At 37.8% G+C, this 21,998-nt stretch overlaps 1 protein-coding gene across 2 annotated transcripts in view; it reads left to right on the plus strand.

The window, feature by feature from the left end:
- Window positions 1-21,998, plus strand: part of DACH1 (dachshund family transcription factor 1) — a gene marked incomplete at both ends in the record, with an annotated part of 421,017 nt that overhangs the window by 214,635 nt on the left and 184,384 nt on the right. For both annotated transcript variants that reach the window (XM_080798598.1, XM_080798597.1), the window contains one exon: window positions 17,738-17,899. In XM_080798598.1, the coding sequence (XP_080654724.1) occupies window positions 17,738-17,899 (162 nt within the window). The remainder of the gene's footprint in view (window positions 1-17,737; window positions 17,900-21,998) is intronic.

A 21,998-nucleotide genomic window follows, 5' to 3' on the forward strand; every position in this document is an offset into this window, starting at 1 on the left:
CTCTCTCTCTCTCTCTCTCTCCTCTCCCTTGAGCTCTGTAGTTGCTATTTCAAGTTTTCCTATATTGATTCACGTCCTTAAGAAGGTAGAACACGAAACAAATATTTCTAGTACTCTATCAAAGCATTGAGTAGCATCACCACCAGTTTTAGCCAGCTCACTGTCACAGGCAATGTTTAAATGTTTGATACAGCTCAAAAGTGATCATTTCCTTGGTGTCACATTCCAAAACAGTTGTCTTGTATACATTTTATTGTCCGGCAATCAGAGGAAGGACACCATCTTATTCCATATTCCATAGGTGTGCCGTCTTATTATTTATTCTGTAGATATCTCCAGCTAGAGGTGGAAAAGGAAACTCAGAGCAATTGAGTGCTATTTCATGTTTCTGTTCCTGGTAGCTCTAAATATAAAAATCAAGGTCACTATTATAATTTTATGGAACTTTTTTTTTTTTTTACAAGTCCTTCATTATGAGAAGTAAAAAGTACCTCGAGAAAAACAGTGATATTATCCTCTGCATCTAGGTGCTTAACTTTTGAGCAAGCATGGGAAAGATTTTTAAATGATATAAGATTTAGAATAGCATGTGATTGGGCTTCTATTTGAGACTGTTAGCTATTTTCTTCAATATTGTCCTGTAAGCTTTCATTACAGTCTTTGTTAGTTGCTAGCCAATAACCATTATCACTTCTTTCCTTTATAACAAAACACTAATTTATGGGAGAATTCCACATTTTTTTCTCCAACCATGTACTTTAGGAGGACCCCGGCCTGTATTCCATTCCAGATGCGAGCCACGGTGAACTCATTCTCTTTGCCTACGAGTGCTCAGGCACGGTCAGGTGATGCAATTTATGGCTAATGAGGGCATCTCCTGTGAAAGATTTCTTCAGGGGCTCAAAAGAAATATACATAATAAACAGTTCTTCACTTTTTTGTTTGGGTTCTTAGAGTTGTTGTAGGCACCTTGGTAACATGGAGGTATTTCCCAGTATATCAAGGAATTTGGGTCCTACATGTTGTTGACCTACCGATTTCACCAACTCTAGTTGTGCTCCTGGAATTCTTTTTAGAAAGACTACTGTGTTTTTAAGATTATATACTTATTATTTAATTTGAGGATTTTTCTTACTCAGTCTCTACTTACCACCCAGCTTCACAGCTCATGCTTTACTATGTAATGATAAAATATGTCAAGATTTCACATTTGCGACAGTGTGCAGACTATTTCAGTTGTCATCTAAGTATCATTTTTATTAACATGTTTATAAAGTGACTTGATAGTGTCAGATGACAGACACTAAGTAAAAAAAATCATTTTCATTACTTAATATTATAAGCACGGCATCCAAACATAAAATCATAATTCAGCTGAAGCCTCAGGTATATTTAATGCTACCCTTGCCTTTACTGTTTTCTAGTCATCTGATTTTGCTAAGCAATTTCTACAAGATGGCTGTAGATGGGTAAATCCTCATAGTGTATTTTCTTTGCTTTTTTGAAACTGGTCAGAATACACAATGCAATGGAGATTTTATTGCAATTGTCTTTCAAGCATTTGATCAAAGTCTATTTATTGCTGCACATACAGACCCAGAAATTCTTCTGCTCTCAGTAAAATGTCCATGTGTGACATTCTTATGATTATGGCAAATTGAGGTACATTAAACAAAGCAAAATAATATAGAGGATCTTTTTTCCACTAAATATAGTATATATAAATGCTTTTTTTTTTTAAGATTTTTATTTATTTATTTATTTGATAGACAGAGATCACAAGCAGACAGAGAAGCAGGCAGAGAGAGAGGGGGAAGCAGGCTCCCTGCCAAGCAGAGAGCCTGATGCGAGGCTCGATCCCAGGACCCTGAGACCATGACCTGAGCCAAAGGCAGAGGCTTAACCCCCTGAGCCACCCAGGCACCCCAATATAGTATATATAAATTCTTTTTCAGGTATTTTTAGTGTGCTTTTAAACACTGAAATTTTTCTCATGACTAAAATTGACAAAAATATGTGGATCAACTTTCTTGGTAACAATGACTGGAAAACTTGTAGATATTCTTGTAGATTTTCACACCAAAATGGAGAAGGCTGGGGGAGTGAATCTCTTCTGAAATTCTTAGCTGTTTTGTGGCATGTCTGAGACTCTCTGTGATTATCAACACCATACTGTTGTCTTACTAGGAAGTTTCTCATGGCTGAAGAAAATGATTTGCTTTGACTGTCTCACTGTTTGAAAGAAAAGCGATTGTGGAAGTTTTATACCCCTTTTCGGTCCTGTCAAACTGGAAAGGGCACACTCCAGTCTCAAAGGCTTTTTTTGAAGGACTTACAAGCCAGAGCTCAATGTGGGAGTGTGTTTCCAGCCTTGAATTTCTCGAGTTCCAGAGAGACAGACTTCTATTAGGCCACCGGGCTAGCGCAGCAATGTTTAGATATTATTTCAATCAAAGAACTGTGTTCCATTACCCTAGGATCTATGTCAAGCTGTGGATTAGGTTAAAAAACCAACAAAAGCTCCTGGTGGTTGAAAGATTATAAGTATTTTGCTACATTACTGCATTGCAGGCATGAGCACGTTCTTTCAGCATTTTAGAGTTTCACAATGTTACAATTAATTAATTGTGTCTATCTAGCTAAAACACTAGTCAGAGTTACCGTCTGCACTTTTAATAAATCCTTTGAATTCCCTTGATCTTTCTTTTTTCTTATCCTTCTCTCTGTGTACTGTAGTAGAACTTTTCTAAACCCATAAATCTTTGATTAATGGAATAAAGAATCAGATTCGAGATACCTGTTTTTGTTACTCCTCCATGCTTCTCTGCCATTTGGGTTACTTGCTAAATGTACCTCAGCCTTTCTCGCAAATCGTAAACAAAAAAACCCTGAAATTATAAAGCATTACCATCCTTGCTAATTTGAAGTCATTTATCCACAGTTCTATATAATTAGCTTTCACCATACACATTCAAATATAGTGTTTCTTTTCTAGAAACTCCGCTCTTCATTCTTCCACTCCCCAGTGGTACGCATGGATGTAAATCAGGTAGAAAATAAAGTGGGGGAAAAAATCACGATTATCAATTGCACTTTTTACAACGATTTGTGTATTCATCCTCAATATTCAATGTGTAGAACTTGACTTTTCCCCCCCTGCTCAGAATTCCCATTAAATTGTCTCTAATCTCTGTATTTTTCACTTTCTCCTAAGTCTCACTACTCTTGGCAAATAAAGAAAAGAAGCACAGCTACTACTGTAAACGTGCTTCATCCTTGACCCCAGGAGAACTCATTGCTTCCCAGCTATGAGGAGTGTATTTCCTAGTAGGGAGCCTGGTCTTGCTTTCACCTGGTGCTGCTGGTGTAAGCAGCTATCATGTTCAGATTCAAAGGTGGCCAAGATAGCATCCCAAGCACATGTCTCTGGAATGAAGTAGAGCCCACTTCTGTCCAAATGTTGCCAGGTGGGAAGAGGGTTCGGTGCCCTGCTGAGAGCATTGTGATTTGTTGGAGGGAATGTGGCGGGGCGGGGTGGGGGTATCCAGTTAGGAGCACAGAACGAGCCCACTTTCCTTTTCTGTTTGAGAATATTAAAGGAAGATGCAGAACATGGCTTCTTTCTTTTCTCACAGCTTAAGTGAACTCTGCTGGTACAAGGATCTACCTTATTTATGCTGTGGTGTGGAGATAAATATATCAGAATTGAGACCACGGTAACTTTTGTACTCAACACAGTATCTCCTAAAATATATATATATATATATATGATATATATATATTTTATATATATAAATATATATATATATTTTATATATATATCATATATCATATATATCATATATATTATATATATCATAATATATATATATATATTAGTTTAGAACAACTATATATATATATATATTAGTTTAGAACTTATTAGTTCTATATTATATATAGAACTAATTTCTATTATATATAGAACTAGTTTCTATATTATATATAGAACTAATATAATATATATTAGTTTATATATATATTAGTTTAGAACAACTCGGTTTATTTTCTTTACTGGAAAATATTGGGAGGAAAGGTACGACCCACAGGCAGTTTTTGGTTGTGAGTATCAGCTAAAAAGACTAGTTTCTCCTAAAGATTTTAATTGCATGACAATAAAAGGGATTATTTTGCTACTAGTCTTTGTTTTTGAAAATAAGAGGGTTTTTTTTTTCCTAAAATGGATCAAATAGTACATAAATAATGTACTTATTTACAACGCATTTAATGGATTTTAAAACTATAATGGACTTAGTGTGGTAATGGGGAGATTATAAGGCATCATGTTTTGCTAAATGAGAGACTAATTTAAGAGTTAGATTTGTGGAGAATTACAACATGTCTTCCTCCCTTTTGTAGTTTTACATTTAGCTGGAGAGATTGTTCTCTAAGATTCAACACCTAAAGAATGCATTTTTTTTCATATTGTTCAAAGCTGACCTCTGCTTTTAGAAAAGTTTATCTGTACTTTTTCATCTGTTTAGAAACATACATTTTTGGTTAAAAGATCGAAGACAATCTCTCTTTGTCTTTTTTTTTTTTTTTTTCCCTGAGCTAGGGAGGTTGAGATAAAAAAGAATGACTGCTTTAAAAGTCACACATGGCTGTAATTTAAGATTTTTTTCCTCTCATTGTCCGTAACAGTTGAAAGAAACCTTCAATGAAAGTTTATTAACTAGGCCAATGCCTGAGGCAATAAAGGTTCATTTATTACCAGTTTCTTGGCTGTTTTTCTTCTTCTATTTTTCGGTTAAACTCATAGCGTAAGATAATACTTCACAAAATTAAACCTTTGACCTTCTGTAGAGTTAAGTCTCCTTTGATTAGATAAAGTAACAATTTATGGTCCAGCATGAGGTTGCACATGAAATGAATAATGCAATAGACTCCGTGTGGACTGAGAATCTATTGCTTTTGAAAATTTGAATGCTGTTTAAAGGGGGAAAAGTCTGCTTAAGTGTGTTGTCTTTATGCAGTGTGCACTTTAGCCATATTTCAAAAGGCTTTACTTCCAAGACAAAGTTATGTTTGAATTTTCTAATTTTCTTAAGAAAGATGTATGGTAAAAATGCTGCAGAAAGCTTTGTAACTCTTTGTAGGATGAGTGATGATGCCACACATTCCAGGTATTAGAGAGGCTGAATTATAAAATTAAATAATTACGTGAGAAAAATGACCATTGATTTAACAAACGGAGTTCTACAATGATGGATGACGGGACAATCAGAATATTGTAAGTTGTGGTAACATAATGAGCCACTGTTAACATATCTTAAATCAAAATGATATTTAGCAACTTTAAACAACAAGAAGCAATATGACATTAATAAACCATAATAATAATGATATTAGGCCAGATTCTTAATTTTGAAATTAACCCATTAGGAATTTGGTTCCTAGTTATTATGATGTGGTAACCTTTGTGAATAACAATGTTTTTAATTTTGTTCTGCTCAAGTCCGGTTATAAATTTGGAATGCCGTAACTCATTTTCAAAAGAGTGATTGGATATGCTTTTCCAGGTATTTCTCTCATTTGTCTATGTGTTCTTCTCAAAATTGTTTGGGAAAACTGAGAAAAATCTTAGTTCCATCTGTGAAAATATTTCACTGGACTTGCCTACTTACTACAGAATAGATACACATACTTTCAGACTCAGAATTGGTGTTTGTTTCTGTCTTCAGCTCAATGAAGGTAGGGAAATGTGTACATAGCCCAGGTCCGTGTTTCTCATAAAGCTGTTGTGATTAGCTGGTTGTTTAAATTACTAATAGACATGCAGGAGTTGAATGCTTGAGAGAAGTGTTTTAGTTTTAGTTTGGTTCTTTTTCAATTAGCTTAAATTATTTAAGGTGAATAAATCTACTGCAGTGATTTAGTTTCTTTTAATAGAATCTCATGGTACAACATAAATTAGGTCAAGAGAAGCCACTGGATCAGTCTAACTGCAGACTTTGCTCCTAAAATAAAGGGATGTAAGGAAAGTTGAAGATTTGCTAAGATTTTTACTATTATTTTGAAATAAAGTGAAAGGTTCTGTTGGAATACACAAAAGACTCACATTCCTTGCCATGTTAGGAATTAAATGGTTCTTTCCGTAATAATGATTTTTCACAGCAGGAAAGCAGAAGTGAGTAATAATAACCATGGGTAGCTGTTCCTTGACATCTACCTGTTCCATTCCTAGGTGAGCTGGGTTGACTGTACTAACGAAACCTCAAAAGGGGAATGGTTTTAAACATAGATAGCATTTATTTCTTGAGTGATAAAGTACCAGGTTGCTTCAAAATCAGACAACTAATTTGTCTGCTATACTAAAAATAAAAAATAAGTAACTTGACTCTGATTACAAAGGTGTGCCAAGGTTAGGGCTTCATCTGTTCAACATGCCACCGTCCAGAGATGACAACCACTAGAGACTATGAACTATAACCTATATTTCTTTCTTTTTTTTTTTTTTAAGATTTTATTTATTTATTTGACAGAGAGAGAGAGACATCACAAGTAGGCAGAGCAGAAGACAGAGAGGGGGGAAACATGTTCTCTGCTGAGCCAAGAGCCCAATGTGGGGCTCGATCCCAGGACCCTAAGATCATGACCTGAGCCGAAGGCAGAGACTTAACTCACTGAGCCACCCAGGTGCCCCTAACCTGTATTTCTTATGCATCTTCCCTATCACATGGCTATATTATATATGCTTCTACATTAATGAGGATTATTCTTTTTCTATTATCCAACTTGAAAACTTCGACCAAAAACCTCTTTTTTCCAAGTACTACAATTGGCCTGTCGCCATTCACATTTTCCTTATAACCAAATGAGGAAAATATCTACCTTTTAGGCTGCTTGTGGAGATTCAATGAGATGTTGATAGAAATGTTAGAATCTAATGACAGAGGGCTGAAGAATATATTGTCTCAATTAGTCCCCCTGTTCCTGTTGTTATTCAGTGAACATGGCTGTCTATTGTTCCCAACACAGACCTAGACCACTGTTCACAAAGTGTGTGTGTTTTATATAATTACATTTCTTCCTTGTGTCTTTTCCTTGAAAAAAATGTGCACTCCTATATCAGAAAAAGGTTGTGGCCACACCTTTTACCGTTACTTCTATCCCTCCCCGACGTCAGACTTCATGTAAAAAATGGCCACCTCTGTGACACTTTTTTCTTATTTCCTCTCCCCTTCTTACCAACAACCACATGCTATCTGAATTCTAGAAAAAGGAAAAAAGAGAGAGACTTATTGAAGTATCAAAGGATTTAGGAGAGGATTTACATGGTGTTGAGAAACGTAGGTGAACATTTGGGGAGATTATTCGTAGGTTAAAATGCCAATGGGGTGACTCCTTTGCAGGAAATTAAATTTATGGCACCATTTCTTCTTTTCACTTATCATACTGTCACCAATATATTGACAAGTAGCCTCTTTAAAAAACATCCTTTCAGAATGTCACACACAGTCAGTTATTCTCAGGCTAGTACGAGGCACCTGCCTGGAGTCATTGTACTGAGTAATTTAGGGCGATGAGTCATGTGAGTAGTAAAAATATTTGGGCCTTAGACAAACATGAGGACATCTAATGAGCAGTTTATTGGAGATGGAATAATAATAATAAGGGTGCTTTAAAGAGAATTAGAGTCAGAGTTTACTTATTTCAATTTGTTTCTTTCTAGAATTTGTTCGATATTCAAGATACAGAGGGAAAATAATGATTTGCTCTTCTCTTTTTTTTGGGGGGGGTGGTGCCATAGTTAAAATATAGGACTCAAGCTAATATAAATACTGTATTTTACCCATAGACCAGGTTAAAAGTTGCAGGCACAATTGAAGTTGAAAGACCAGTGTTTCGGTGGCAGATATGTTCTAAATTCTATGAAACTGAATTACAGATGAACATTTACGTCAGCTTTCTCTGTGAAGTCAGCTTATACTTATGACATCATTGGAGTGTCTATAACCTTGCCTCCCTATACAATCTATAAGCTACTTGAGCAAAGGGGATTCATTTTCTTTCAACGATTCTGTAGTTTACTGTATTCTGTACGTTTCTTTTTACATTTATTGACAGAGTCAGTGTGGTCAATGCTGAACTGGGAGTTAAGGGAATTGGGATTACTCTATCATTATTTAATGGTGTGACTTTATAGAAATGATTAACCTCACTGCCCCTAAGTTTCATCATCAGTAAAATAAAAGGGTCGCATTAGATAGTTTTCTCGTCTCCATGCTTTAGAAGTCTAGACCCCAAGTGGCTGTTAACTATTTTTCTAAAGGCGGTAATATTAACAGATGGAGTAAAAGTGAGAGTGATATATTCAAGACCTTTTTGTGCCAACTTCAGCTTTTCATAAATTACCTATTTTCTTATTTTAAACAATAGTAATTTAAAATTTTTAATTAATTGTGTTCCAGCCTGATTCTGTGAGTTAGTGGTCAGAAGCTGAGTGTTTCAAAACCTTCCATGGAAATTCCTCAGTGATTGAACACATGGCCAAAAAGACACCCCCATGGTGTTCCCTCCACCAATTTCACTACTGCTGTTACTTTCTTTACTCTGCGAGACTGTGATTTTAAGCTGTCCAGAATAAGAAGGCTAAATTTGATGTCTATTTGATAGATGAGCATTATCAATATTATAATAAACTCTTTCCATATATTTCTCCAAATTAGTGGGGGGTTTTGTTAATCCAAACATTTAAAAAAATCTAATTAAATCAATTGAAAAACTGAAAACTGGTATAGGGAGTGTTTCCGTTAATGGCCTCAAAGATCAATTTTCCTTTTCTCTGCAGAATATAAATGCGTTTTAAAGGGCAAGAAAAGTCAGTCTAATGGACATTAGGAGACAAATTCACATTCAAAATCTTCAGTCTACCCTGATTCACAATTAAGTTGCTTATTCTAGTTGCTTATCATTTCTGTTATTTAATCATTCAAGGGTGAGGTCAGGTATATTTCGATCACAATCTTCCTTTATTTAGAAAGTATTGAAAAAATAAATAACGGAAATTAGTGTCAGTTTTTTAGACAGCGGGTATTTAAATAAGGATAGGAAGAAAACAGGGAGCAGGAAAGGTACTGGTATTTTCAAGTTGTTACGTTGAGCCAAAAGTTCTCCTAAGACTTGGAGTGATTTCAATTGAGTTGTAATTCAAACTTATATGGAGCTTACAATGCACCTTCAACAGAGTTTTGCAAAGAGTCTATAGGAACTGTCAGGAGCAGAAAGATTACTTCACAGTAATGACTGTTGAATTGAACTATGCTTTTTGATGTTTTACTTTCTGAATTGAATTGTTGGACAAGATTAATTGCACACAGTGAGAGTTTTAAATGAATGGCGATGTAAAGCATTAAGTTTCTCTGTATGCCACTTGGGGGGAAAAAAGCCAGAAGGTTTAAATGAATAAATGCATTTAATGCACAAAATGCCTGGGCTAATTTTAAAACTCCTTTACTAACATCCTTTATTGAAAATAGAAACCCACTTTATTCATCTGTCTTGGTTATATTGCTGTGGTTGAAGTAATTTAATATTCCTGCTTTCCACTAATCTTCTAGTTCAACAGAAGTAAACAATAGGTTTCATAAATTAAAAATACACTCTTCTGAACATGCTTATAAGATTAAAAAAAAAACAAGGCAGTAAACATTTATGACTGAAACAAACTAGATTGTTCAAATACTGCCATGATGTATCATGTATATCAATATGGCACTGATATCAGTTAGAATGCAAACAAGGTTTTAAATGATGTGCCCCTTCATTTCAGCTGGAGAATCCGCTTCACACCATCTGCCTATCAGATGGTTAGGAACCAGGACTGCGTATTAATGCCACATGTTCGATTTTCCTCCTTCTTGTAATGGTTAGATTCATATTGCTAATAGCTGTGCATGAGCACTGTCGATGAAATTTCTGTGACGGTGGAGTGATGAGATATTTATAAGCCGCCTGTCTCCCTGAATAATCAGTAGGAAGAATGCCAGACATAAATAACTTATCAATCCCAGAATATTAATAATAACTACCATGGGCTATAAACTACTACATCTTTAAAATGGTTTCTTCTAAATTTGGATAAAAAGTGACATAAACTAATAAAAAAAGTCTATCATATGGGAGCTTTGACGGCTTACTATCTCTTGCATATAACTCATTTTATTTAACCATTACGTTTTGGGAAATGCATTTTATATGGAATGTGATGTAAAAGTAGACAACATATCAAACATTTGGAAGTCATCTTGATGTCTTTGAAACCAAAGATCAAAGATTGGACCTTTCAAGTTAATGAGCAAACAAACAGATCAGAGAAAGAATTTGACAGCAATATGTCTCTTTTATTGATATTTATAATCTATAGTTGTAATCTACTCTTTATCACAAGGGGTACTAACTTATTTGAAATAAATAGAACGGGGATACTTTTCCCTTTTTTAGAAAGAGTGATCAGGATTGTATATGGCATTTGAAAGATTTAAAGGCTGTGTTGATAGCATTTTTCTTATGCTTTCAAATGCTATCTTTGCAAAGTAAAATAAGACTTGTAAGTGGTGACAATGCCTGCTTCTCTTCCCCAAAATAAACCCGTGGATTGGTTTTAGGATATTGAATTGGAAGTAGTGAAGGCTTTGTATCAATACAGCACAGAGTGGGGATTTAGTGACTTTAAGATAAATAAGATCAGTGTAGACTACTAAATAAAATGTTTAGATAGAAGCATGGATTTTAGATTTCCATTTGTCCAATGGCTAAATTCTCACTCTATACTGTTAGGTAGCTTTTGCCATAGTTATCTTTTTGTGAGTAACTGAACCAAGGGAAAGAAACATAAGGGCATGATGGATATTCTGGTTACTTTATAATATTTACTACCATTTGTGGAGGGCTAAGAATGTGCCCATGCTTTTGCATATATTATTTTGCCTTTATTCTCCACAACATCCCTATCAAGTCAGAATTGATATCTCTGTTTTAGAGATGAGAATGTTGAAGCCTTAAGAATTATATAACTTGCAGCAGTATCCCAGGTATATCTGATGCCTGTTGTCCAAAGTTTGTAAGGCTTTTTGAAGTCCATTTTTTTAACCATCAAGTGTCTACTCCCTATATGATAGTGAGTTTAGGTGACTAGTAATTTCCATGAAAGTCGCTTATTCAAGTTGAATTTTAAATATTTTAGTAGAGCATCAAAAAATGAAAGTAAAAGAAATCTATAAGCCAAGAAGAGAATAAAGAAAACTAATAATATGCAGTTAAAAAAAATACAGAATTTTCTCTGAAGGAGCAGAGCAGCATGAAGCCCACAGCAGTGTGTTTGTGTCAAAATCCAGACAACAATATGAAAATCTGTGTTTTAAAATTCTTTGTAAGCATCTGCTTATTCTTTTGTATTATAAATGTAGAGCTTGTAGATGCAGATTATATTTTTTATAATTATATATTTTTTATATTTTATATTTTTATACTTTTATATTATAAATGTAGAGCTCCACATTTCATAGGAAAGGAAAAAAAAAAACAAAATATCTTTGCATGATATAAGGTTTATGGTCTTTACCCTCATTTTGATATATGATCCCTTTCCTGAAGGCCAACTGGAGGTCTAGGAGTGTACAAACTATGACTTACTATCCTTCCTCTGAAGGAAAATGTCTTTTTTTTTTTTTTTAAAGATTTTATTTATTTGACAGAGATCACAAGTAGGCAGAGAGGCAGGCAGAGAGAGAGAGGAAGGGAAGCAGGCTCCCTGCTGAGCAGAGAGCCCGATGTGGGGCTCCATCCCAGGACCCTGAGATCATGACCTGAGCTGAAGGCAGAGGCTTAACCCACTGAGCCACCCAGGCACCCGGAAAATGTCTTTTTAAACAAAATATTTCTTAATCCATTATCTTATTAGTGTGAAACGAGTGTTAAGTATATGTTTCTCCCTTGTTGACTGCATTGGATTTAGGGTCTTGTAGAATAAAATGAAATTATATCTAACTAAGCTTCGTTTAGTCCATGTTTTTGTTGTTGGTGTATGAAATATTTAAATGTTCTTTGAGGGTGTAAAAAAGTAAGTTTAGTGAGGTAAAATAGGTGGGTTAATCATTCGTTAGTATAGGAGATTATTTATTTGTTCCTTCAGTATATAATCACACACACACACACACACACACACACACACACACACATTTGTAATTTTTCTCCCAGTGAGAGAAGGAAATCTGGTGAAAAACTTACAATTAAAGAATCAGGAGTGATTACTCAAGCTATTTCGGTAACAGTTGCTGTACATACCAAACAGATTCCTATGTGTAAGTGGTTGCCGGAGCTAATAATATGCAGGATTGCTGCGTCAGTAGCACAAAGTGCTACATTACGTTGGCTGGCCTTTTTGCTTCTGCTGTGGTAGGCTCAAGGCACAAGAAGACTTATTTTTACGAAGGCTACATCCCACTAGAGCAGTATGTCTCAAACTCTGATTCCTTGGTTGAACCTGATTTAATATTTTAACAAGTTCCCTTGTTGATTCTTAAGCATACTCGCTTTTGAAAACAAGGGCAATGATGATCTGCTTGGTTAATAAACTTTTATTGTAAGATGTGGACACACTTTAGTGTCCATTACTGCCCTCAAATAATCTAAGGGCAGTGAACACCAGAATCCGCATGTTTTGTTGCAAGGTGAAAACACAGAGTCCTCAGCCCGTCCCAGACATAGTCTGTGAATGCGTGTCTGGGGGAGACCACCTCTGACTTTGTCATGGGAGACAGCTGGACTTGGTGTTGACTATCACTTTGAGAAACCCGGAATTACCTAGTTCTGAGATAAAAAATGGTTCGTCTGGATTGGGAAGAGTTAAAGCAGTGGTAAATCTGCAATATAATGTACTCAATGTACTGAAGGTAGACATGACAAAAATCTGTGAATCTGAGGCAGAAGGAACAAATGCTCTGAGAAAAGGGTGAGGCAGGGAGGGAACAGTGCATGGTAAACCGCATGGGTTGCCAGTATTTACACAAGTAGACAATCCTTGATGACATATAAATGTTTTCACAGTTTGAATTCTCTATATAGACTGAAAGCTAGAGTTATTTTGGGCATTTATTATAATTTTTTTTTCAAAGAACTTCATTTTGGAACAAAATATACAGTGGGACCTCTTTCTAAGAGCAAGTCGGAGGGGATTTGAAGATTACATCAGAGATCTGAAAGGGCCATTGCAAGGCCAACAGGAAGAGCAGTAAACACAGAGGGTGGGGTGGGTGAGCCATTTGGTGATCCTCTCCAGCCCTAGGCAGAGGTAGCATGGGAGAGTCCTGCTTTGTATTAGATTCACGAAATTTGCTACTCCTACTATTTTCACATTGATTGTAACATCAACAAAATGTTTTAATAACACCTATTGTTAAAACAGTGACCGTGTTTCTCCTGTGGCTGTCCAAGTAATCTAGTTTCAGAAGTGTTTTTTCATTCGGTGACAATTTGTGGCAGGCATTGTGGTCGATGTTTGGGATGCATATATTAGGGACATGTTTCTGTGCTTTTGGTGTTAGAACCTAGTTAGAGGAGCTAGCCTTAAACCCACCCTCCCCCTTGGCACCTCCCATCCTCCCTCCCACAAAAGAGCATTAAAGAATTCAAGGGACTGGGGCACCTGGGTGGCTCAGTGGGTTAAGCCTCTGCCTTCAGCTCAGGTCATGATCTCAGGGTCCTGGGATCGAGCCCCGCAATCGGGCTCTCTGCTCTGCAGGGAGCCTGCTTCCTCCTCTCTCTCTCTCTCTCTCTCTCTGCCTGCCTCTCTGCCTACCTGTGATCTCTATCAAATAAATAAATAAAATCTTAAAAAAAAAAAAAGAATTCAAGGGACTGAGTTTCTCCTCTCAGATTGCACACTGAAATGACTTGGGGAACAGTGAAATCCACCCCCAAAATATACAGATGCAGGAGTCCCCCAGCCAGGACGTCCTATGTTAGGACTCAGCCATTTGCATGGCTTGAAAGAGCCTTGGGTAATTCTGATGCACAAAGGATGCCAAGCTCACATGGAGCAGGTTGAGAAAACAAACGACAGGATGGCTGGTTATCCTCTTGAGGGAGTAGTAAGGGGGATCAGTTCTTCACAAGAAGTGAGTTTTGAGCTGATTCTTGAAATGGTGATCATTGTTTCCCAGGTAGATTGAAGAGTCAGGAGGCTGAGCCTGCTACACTGGTCTGGGGCAGGGATGGGAGAGCTTTTGTAGAAATGGGAACATGTCCCAAGTCTGTCTTGAAAGGAATGTAGAGTCCGCCAGAGGAGATGGGCGAAGGCCGACGTGTCTAGAGCACAGAGAGCAAGTGGGAGCTGGGGGGATGGAATGTGCTACACAGATAGAGCATGACGGGCTCTGACAGCCACGTGAAACACCCGGCTTGCTCCCAAGAGCAGGCATTGAATGTCGTGATTGGATTTTCCTTTCCACAAGGTTATGGTGATTGTTGTATGAAGACTAAGAGATTGGAAGTGGGGACAGTGCCAGCTGTTGAGAGATTATTATAGGGCTCCCCTGAAGAAAGGGTGGCAGTCGGCACTAGAGGGAGCCGGGGAAATGGAGAAAATTGCTTGAATCTGAAAGCTATTAAAGAATTAGAATTGTGAGCCAGGTGAGTTAGTGGGCCTAAAATCAGCAACGGCTGAAAATGTCATCGCTTTTTTCCTGACTGCATTAAACTAGACTAAAAATTCAATACTTATAAGTATTACATAGTTCAGGGATAGCATGTATGGGTCACATGCTTCCAGTCGTCCCCCTTATCTGCGGTTTCCATCCCCCCCTCCCCCTTTGGTTAACTGCGGTCTGGAAGCAGATGATCCTCCTTCCGACAAATCATCATCAGGTCATTAGTAGCCCAACGCTGTGTCACAGCGCCGGCATCATTCCCTCCCTCCACTCCATCACACAGATATCTTATCATCGCACGTCATCACAAGGAGGGCTAGTGCAGTACGATGAGATATTTTGAGGGGGAGAGAGAGACCACATTCATGTAACTTTTATTACAGTTTATTGTTATAGTTGTCCTATTTTGTTGTTAATCTCTTACTTCCTAATTTATAAATTAAACGTTGTCATAGGTATGAACATATAGAAAAAAACATAGTAGATGGAAGATTCAGCTCCATCTGTGGTTTCAGGCAACTGAGGGGGTTCTTGGAACGTACCTCCCATGGACAAGGGGGGAACCACTGTGTAACTTTTGAAATTTGTATTTGAAATGTAGAACTGCAGGGTTAGACTGTCAAGTGGACAAATAGAATAGTACCATAAATAAGATCAGATACATAAAATTGTAAAAAAAAAATTTTTAAATGTCAAGGGTTAGTGTCACCAGCTAAGGAGAGGTAAGATTCTTCTAGCTGAGGGGGGCATGGCCAGTCCATCATATCCTGCAGGAAACAGCTAGGACTGGACTTTCTGAGGGAGTAGAATGCAGGGCATGCCTAGTGTTTAACAACATGATATGCCCGGGGGCTCTTGGGTAGCTCAGTCGGTTGAGCATCTGACTCTTGATTTCGGCTCAGGTCATGGTCTCTCATGGTTGTGGGATCGAGCCCAACATCAGGCCCCGGCTGAGCGTGCTGCTGTTTAAGATTCTATCGCTCTCTTCTCTTCCCCTGCACCCCATCCATGCTTTCTCTGCCTCTCAAAAGCAAAACATGATATGGCCTTCTTCACGCGATCTATATCATTTAATCCTTATATTGTGGCTACATCATGCAGAGTTATTTGACTCAGATGTGTATAATAATAACAACAATCATATCTCAAGTTGTAGTTTTATCTTCATTATTTGAATGCTATTACCAAGATTTACCTGCTGCATAAAAACAAAGATAAAGGGGCGCCTAGGTGTCTCAGTGGGTTAAGCCCCTGCCTTCGGCTCAGGTCATGATCCCGGGGTCCTGGGATCGGGCCCCGCATTGGGCTCTCTGCTTGGCAGGGAGCCTGCTTCCTCCTCTCTCTCTCTCTCTGCCTGCCTCTCTGCCTACCTGTGATCTCTCTCTGTCAAATAAATACATTAAAAAAAAAATCTTAAAAACAAGAAACAAAAAAGATAAAAACCTGGAACTGTCATCAGTTAGAGATGGGGCAACACCAGGCAACGACAGGAAGGGGCATGTGAGATGGTCACATTTGTGCCAAAGCAAAATCGAGGAAGAGAGAGCTGCTGGGAAACACGAGGAGAATTTTAACAGGAAAGAGAATGTTCTGAAACACCTTTGAAGGAAATGAGTAACTGGGGAGTAAATTCAATCATAGGAAGATGAGAGAATCAGTTCAAGTTGGGACTTAAAAGGCAACAAATGTACACACTAGACCCAGATGAATTCTTTGAGTTTACATCAGTGCCTTTTTAGAAGGTAGTTATCAGTTTTTCACTCAAAGATCTATTCTGAAGGTCTTGTTGCATTGGGCTGAAAGTTGTCAAGGCCTCTTTGGTCTGATATGAAGGAAAGGTGAGCTCTTCTAACCTCTAAAAAAATAGCAGAGATTTCTAGGAAAAAAAAAAAAACAACAGACTTTCTTACAGTTTCTGTGGCTGTAACTTATTTGCTGTAGTAACTAGAAGTGATGATTAGTGGGGAGGAAAATAGGAGAGAGGTGTTCCAGCTCCAATCCGCCAGCTGGGAGTGCAAATAAATCACACAGATAAATTCAAATGGAGCTGAAGCGCTGTAGTCACAAACTCTGAAGCAGCCACAGCAAAAAAAAAAAAAAAAAAAAGAAGGGGAGCAGGGTTACATATCCTCTCCTGGACTGCAAAAGTTTTAGAATTAGGGGAGATTATTCAGATGTTGCAAAGTATGTCATTTTGCGGGTGAGGGATGCCAGGATGAAAGGAACTGACCTGGTAAAAAAAAAGTTCACGGCTTTAAGAAAAACAAACCCATCCCCTGCTCCAGAACCTCGGCTGGCTATCTATGGCCTGTCCATAAGGCATGGCCCTTGCTTTCTGTTCTGCCACAGTCTGGCCTCAAATTCTGTGTCTAATCTCATGTCCACTCCTACGTCCCACTCTCTGGATGAGCAAAGGTGAACTGTTCTGGACAAACATGGCCCAGTAGTTCGAAGTGTTCACTCTGGGGCTAGAAGTCTGGCAGCCGGGAGGTCGGGGAAGGGAGCCATGGGGCAAAGCTATTCCAGACAAAGGGAAAGGCACGTGTGAAGGCACAAGCTCGCAGAGTCAGGGCACGTGTGCCTATTGGTGGCATGTGCAGGTGGCTGGAGGGTGGCCTGAGGATGAAGAAAATGGAGTGATTAGGTAGGTTTACACTTCCTAGTGAAAGGTTTTGTGAATTGAGCTAAGCAGTTCAGACATCCCTCCCCTCCCCGCTTTCTCTAGGCAGCTGCAGAGGATTTTAAGCAGGGAGTAACATATTCAAACTAGTCTGTTTGAGAGAGAATTCTGGATGCATTTCTACCGCGATCCTTCTATGTATGAATGATGTTTCTGAGAATATTTAATTTGGGAGTTTGGAGTGCATTCTCCCCATCCTGTCAACGTTTTCTCATGGGCTGGTGGGGGAGTGAACACAGGTTATCAGAGCGGCGCTCAGAGGAGTCAGATACTCTCATATGTTTGTATGTGTGCTCTATAAAGTACATGGGCTAGTACATGAAAGATCGGAATTTGAATCACCTTGTTTTTAATTTATTCTTTTAAGGTCTGACAGCAGCAGCTGCAGCAGCTGCCGCTGCTACCAATGCAGCCATCGCCGAGGCAATGAAGGTGAAAAAAATCAAATTGGAAGCCATGAGCAACTATCATGCCACTAATAGCCAACATGGAGCAGATTCCGAAAATGGGGACATGAATTCAAGTGTTGGTAAGTTGTATGTTCACGGAAACTTTTGTGATCTTGTAGGTACCAAATTACTTCCTTTTCCAGAACAGAACCGTCAAGTGCCCATTCAAGAAGCTGGTCCTTTTAGCTTAGAAAACAGTGGATATTTTGGAGGTGCTATTTGCCTCTCTAACAACAGGCACTCTGAATAAATAATTAGCAACATAATTTTTTAACACAGGGTCAGCTTTCTATAGGCAATGTCTACTAACAGCATTCAGTTAACATCTTTTGTAATACAAGTAAGTTTTAATAATCAGAATTTTAGTTGAGTTTAGTGTAGTTCAGTTTTTATAGAGAGTGTATGTGAGTGGGTAGGGAAGGGCAGAGGGAGAAAGAAAATCTTAAGCAGACTCCACGCCCAGTATGGAACCCCAGGCAAGGCTCTATCTCAGGACCCTGAGATCATGATCTGAGCCAAAATCAAGAGTCTGACATTTAACCGACCGAGCCACCCAGGAGCCCCAATAATCAGAAGTTTTAAATATTGACTATGGGTAAGGTGGCTAGCATAATTACAGGCAAACCCATACTTAATCTTTTTAATTCCTGATGGATTTGTTATCAAATAAGTTTGCATCAGCATCGGGACATATAAACTCAATTCTTTCATGTGCTGCCAAGAATGAGAATTATGTTGAGAGTTAATTCTTTATATCTATGTAACCATTATCAATATCTCTCATTGTAAATATACAACTTCAATTTCTCCTGATTGTTTTTTTTTTTCTTGAGATTTGGGAGAAAGAGATGAAAAGTGAATAGTCATTGTTTAAACCCAAACCAACAGCTTTCACTTTGCAGAACTCACTTGGGTAGTTCATTTTTCAAACACAAGTTCACATGTGAGTTAACATTTTTATTGATGAGATCTTTTGCGTCTCTTTGTCGGTGAGATCAAATGTATTCTGCCACTGCCCTGTATCGTTCTCTTTAAAATTTAGAAATTGTGCTCAAAATATAATTTAGCAAGAGAAATTTGGCTATTACAAGATATGTATAAGATACTGTATCCAACATATGTTCATGAAGGACACAGTCATTCTTGGCAGTTCGATTAAATTTTCTTCTCCATGCAGTGTTTTAATAGATTATTTCTTTGGATACTCAGCAGCTCTCTACTTTCTGTCCAGTGTCAGAGAGTTAAGGGTATATGAAGGAATAATACAAATTACAGTAATAATCATTCTTACAACAGTTCCATGGGAGCATACGCTAGGTATTAATATTAGAGTAGCAAGTAATTGTCAAATATATCCACAATATGCAAAATACCATTGCTGCAGTGATGCTAAAGGGTAGCTTCTAATGGAGAAAAGGGAAAAATAGAACTTTCCCCATAGCACTACACAAAGGAAATAGAAAAGGGACAGCAATAATGGGGCTGATTTGAGAATAGATTATAGAGAAGGTGGCAGTTCTTAGAAGGATGAAAAGATGTGGAAGAGAGCCAAAGCTCTGGCCTTACAGCTGGAAGGGATGAAGGAAAACATGACTGCTTGCATTTGTGTGGCTCCTAGAGAGAGGGTAGAGAGCTGCGGGTTGTTAAGGTCATGGTTCACACACATAAATTCAGACTTTTGAAAATTAAAAACTGTTTTGAAATAAAATGAATGAATTATAATTCTCTTTTTGGAACTATTAAGTCCATTTTTAAAAAAATAAGCAGCCTCCTTCTTTGGCCTATAAAGTAGAACAAAATTAGACACTTTTAAAAACAAGTAATTGGCCACTATAAATTTTAGTTACCGTTGCAAAACAATCTGGATTGTTTTCAAAATTTTAGAAGAGTAAGCGTTTAATGTAGGCTGTTCTTGCTAGTTGGTGTTGGGAATGGGAATATTTAAATTAAGCAATTTAATAACATTGAAAACAAAAGATATTAAAACATGATAATCTCTGTTTGATTTTCCTGAGCAGCAGAACAGAAGTTGACTTTGGAAAATCCAATAGGCATAAGATAAGGAGAACATGGTTCATAATTAGACATTGACATACATTTCATATTTGCTATTAGAGAATAACATTTGCCTACTGACCAAATTGTGGTTTACCTTAATGATTTTGGCACATGGGCTACCATAATGACTGAAAAAAAGAAGCAATTTAATTTTTCTTTTGTGTTCTAGTTGGCGGAAATCACTTTTCTTCCATCAAGGTATTTAGTTGGCTCTTCATATTGCTTTTTAGTTTTGCCCTCCACCGTCCAACACCAATTTGAATCAGGAGCAGAAATTTGTTTGAATTTTCCTACAGAGTCTTAATATTTTTAGTGTGTGTTAACATTGGTGTCATTTCTAGTCCTTGAGGCAGGTAGATCATTTCTGTTAGATATATGTAGCTGATTTGGGGGGAAAATGTTATCATTGTCATTTTTATTCTAGTGTCACATGCCGCTGTCATCTGAGAATTTATGATTTATTATCCTTTCAGAGCACACCCCCTCCCTCTTTTTCTAGAGATCAGTGAAAGAAGGTTTGGTGGAGGGGTTGGGTGAGGAAGGTACAGGGAACTCCTGGGTATTGAGTTGAGTTCGCATAGATCAAAGTAGTTGCTTTATACGCCCCCCATCTTCTCCAGTTCTGACAGCAGTGCCTGCCTCTTGGTACGTGTTCAGCAATTATCTGTTCTGTGACTTTGGGAAGTTATGTAAACTTTCTGAGCCTAACATTGCATATTGGGGAAATGGCATAATAATATCTACACCATGAGAACTAAAGAAGATCCTGTTAGTCAAGTGTTTATTTATTACGTCTGCTTATCCCGTTGTTTGGTCACCAGTAAGGTTATCATACTGGTACTGCTTTTTTTTAATTAATTAATTTATTTTAATGAACATATAATGTATTTTTATCCCCAGGGATACAGGTCTATGAATCGCCAGGTTTACACATTTCACAACACTCATCATAGCACATACCCTCCCCAATGTCCATATGGTACTGCTTTTGCTATTATTATTATTGCAAATTTGCCCTCCTGAGGATTACCTTCTTCCTCTTTCTACAACCATGAACTCTTTCCTTCTCTGTTTCCCTATGTCTCTGTTAGGTATTTGTTAAGCTGTAGGCTTGACAGTAAATTGAGGGGGGCAGCTTTTGGGTCCTTTGGATTTTGTTTGCATTTGACTTTAGCTCATTCTAGTAACACAAAATGATTATAATCCAGTCCCAGTACTCAGGGGGTGTCCAGTCTATGGGAGGGATGGCTACGTAAGCAGGCAGTCCAAACAGGGTATGCAGGATCCAGGAGCATCAGCTAGCTAGCGTAGGAAGTGGTATAGAAGCGTATGGATTCCAGGAGGAATCCCAAAAATCTCAAAGGCCTGTATTTTAGAATACAACCTTACTGCTCTCATGAATCTATCAATTGTCTCTTTGAAGGAGTGAAGCCCCTCGGAGGGGTGCTACTTACATAATGTATTGTCGCTGCTCAGCCCTGCCTGAGTACAGTGACATTTTTGAGATCACTTCAGGGTTCGTTTTTCTCTCGTACTCATCTGGCTCATAAGTTCTGGTGAACATTTTAGGTTCTCCTGTGTAGGAACATTACCTGAGTTCCCACCCCCAAACCCCCACCCCGGGTGTAAGTAAATCCATAATGCCTCAGAAAACAGATTTTGTCTTTGTTTGGTTTGGCTTGATTTGGCTTAGTGAGGTGAAGGGATCTTTTCATTACACATGACTCCTTCCGGTTCTTAATATGAATTGTCAAAATTAGCCAAAAAGAAAAAAAAAAAAAGAAGGTCTTTAGAGCAATTGATGACACTGACAAATTATTATTTTATATCCTAATTTTACATGGTAACCTTGAGCTCACATCTTTCCACCAGAATGATCATTTTAGGAAGAAGTGAGGACTTCGGGATAGATCCGAGTGAGGCATCAGCACACTGAGTAAAATATATGGCCGTGTCTCCATTCTCCCTCATCCACAATCAATTGGATTCTTTTAGTTTAATATTTACTTGCTAAGATGAGATGCTAGTCTGCATGGTGATAAACAGTCCGCTCCTGGCATCTGAAGGTGACCTGTCAGTTCATATGGACAAATCTCCTGCTTACTGAAATGTACAAAATAA

This window comes from Martes martes (genome assembly GCF_963455335.1).
Source record: "Martes martes genome assembly, chromosome: 3".
NCBI classification, from domain to species: Eukaryota; Metazoa; Chordata; class Mammalia; order Carnivora; family Mustelidae; genus Martes; species Martes martes.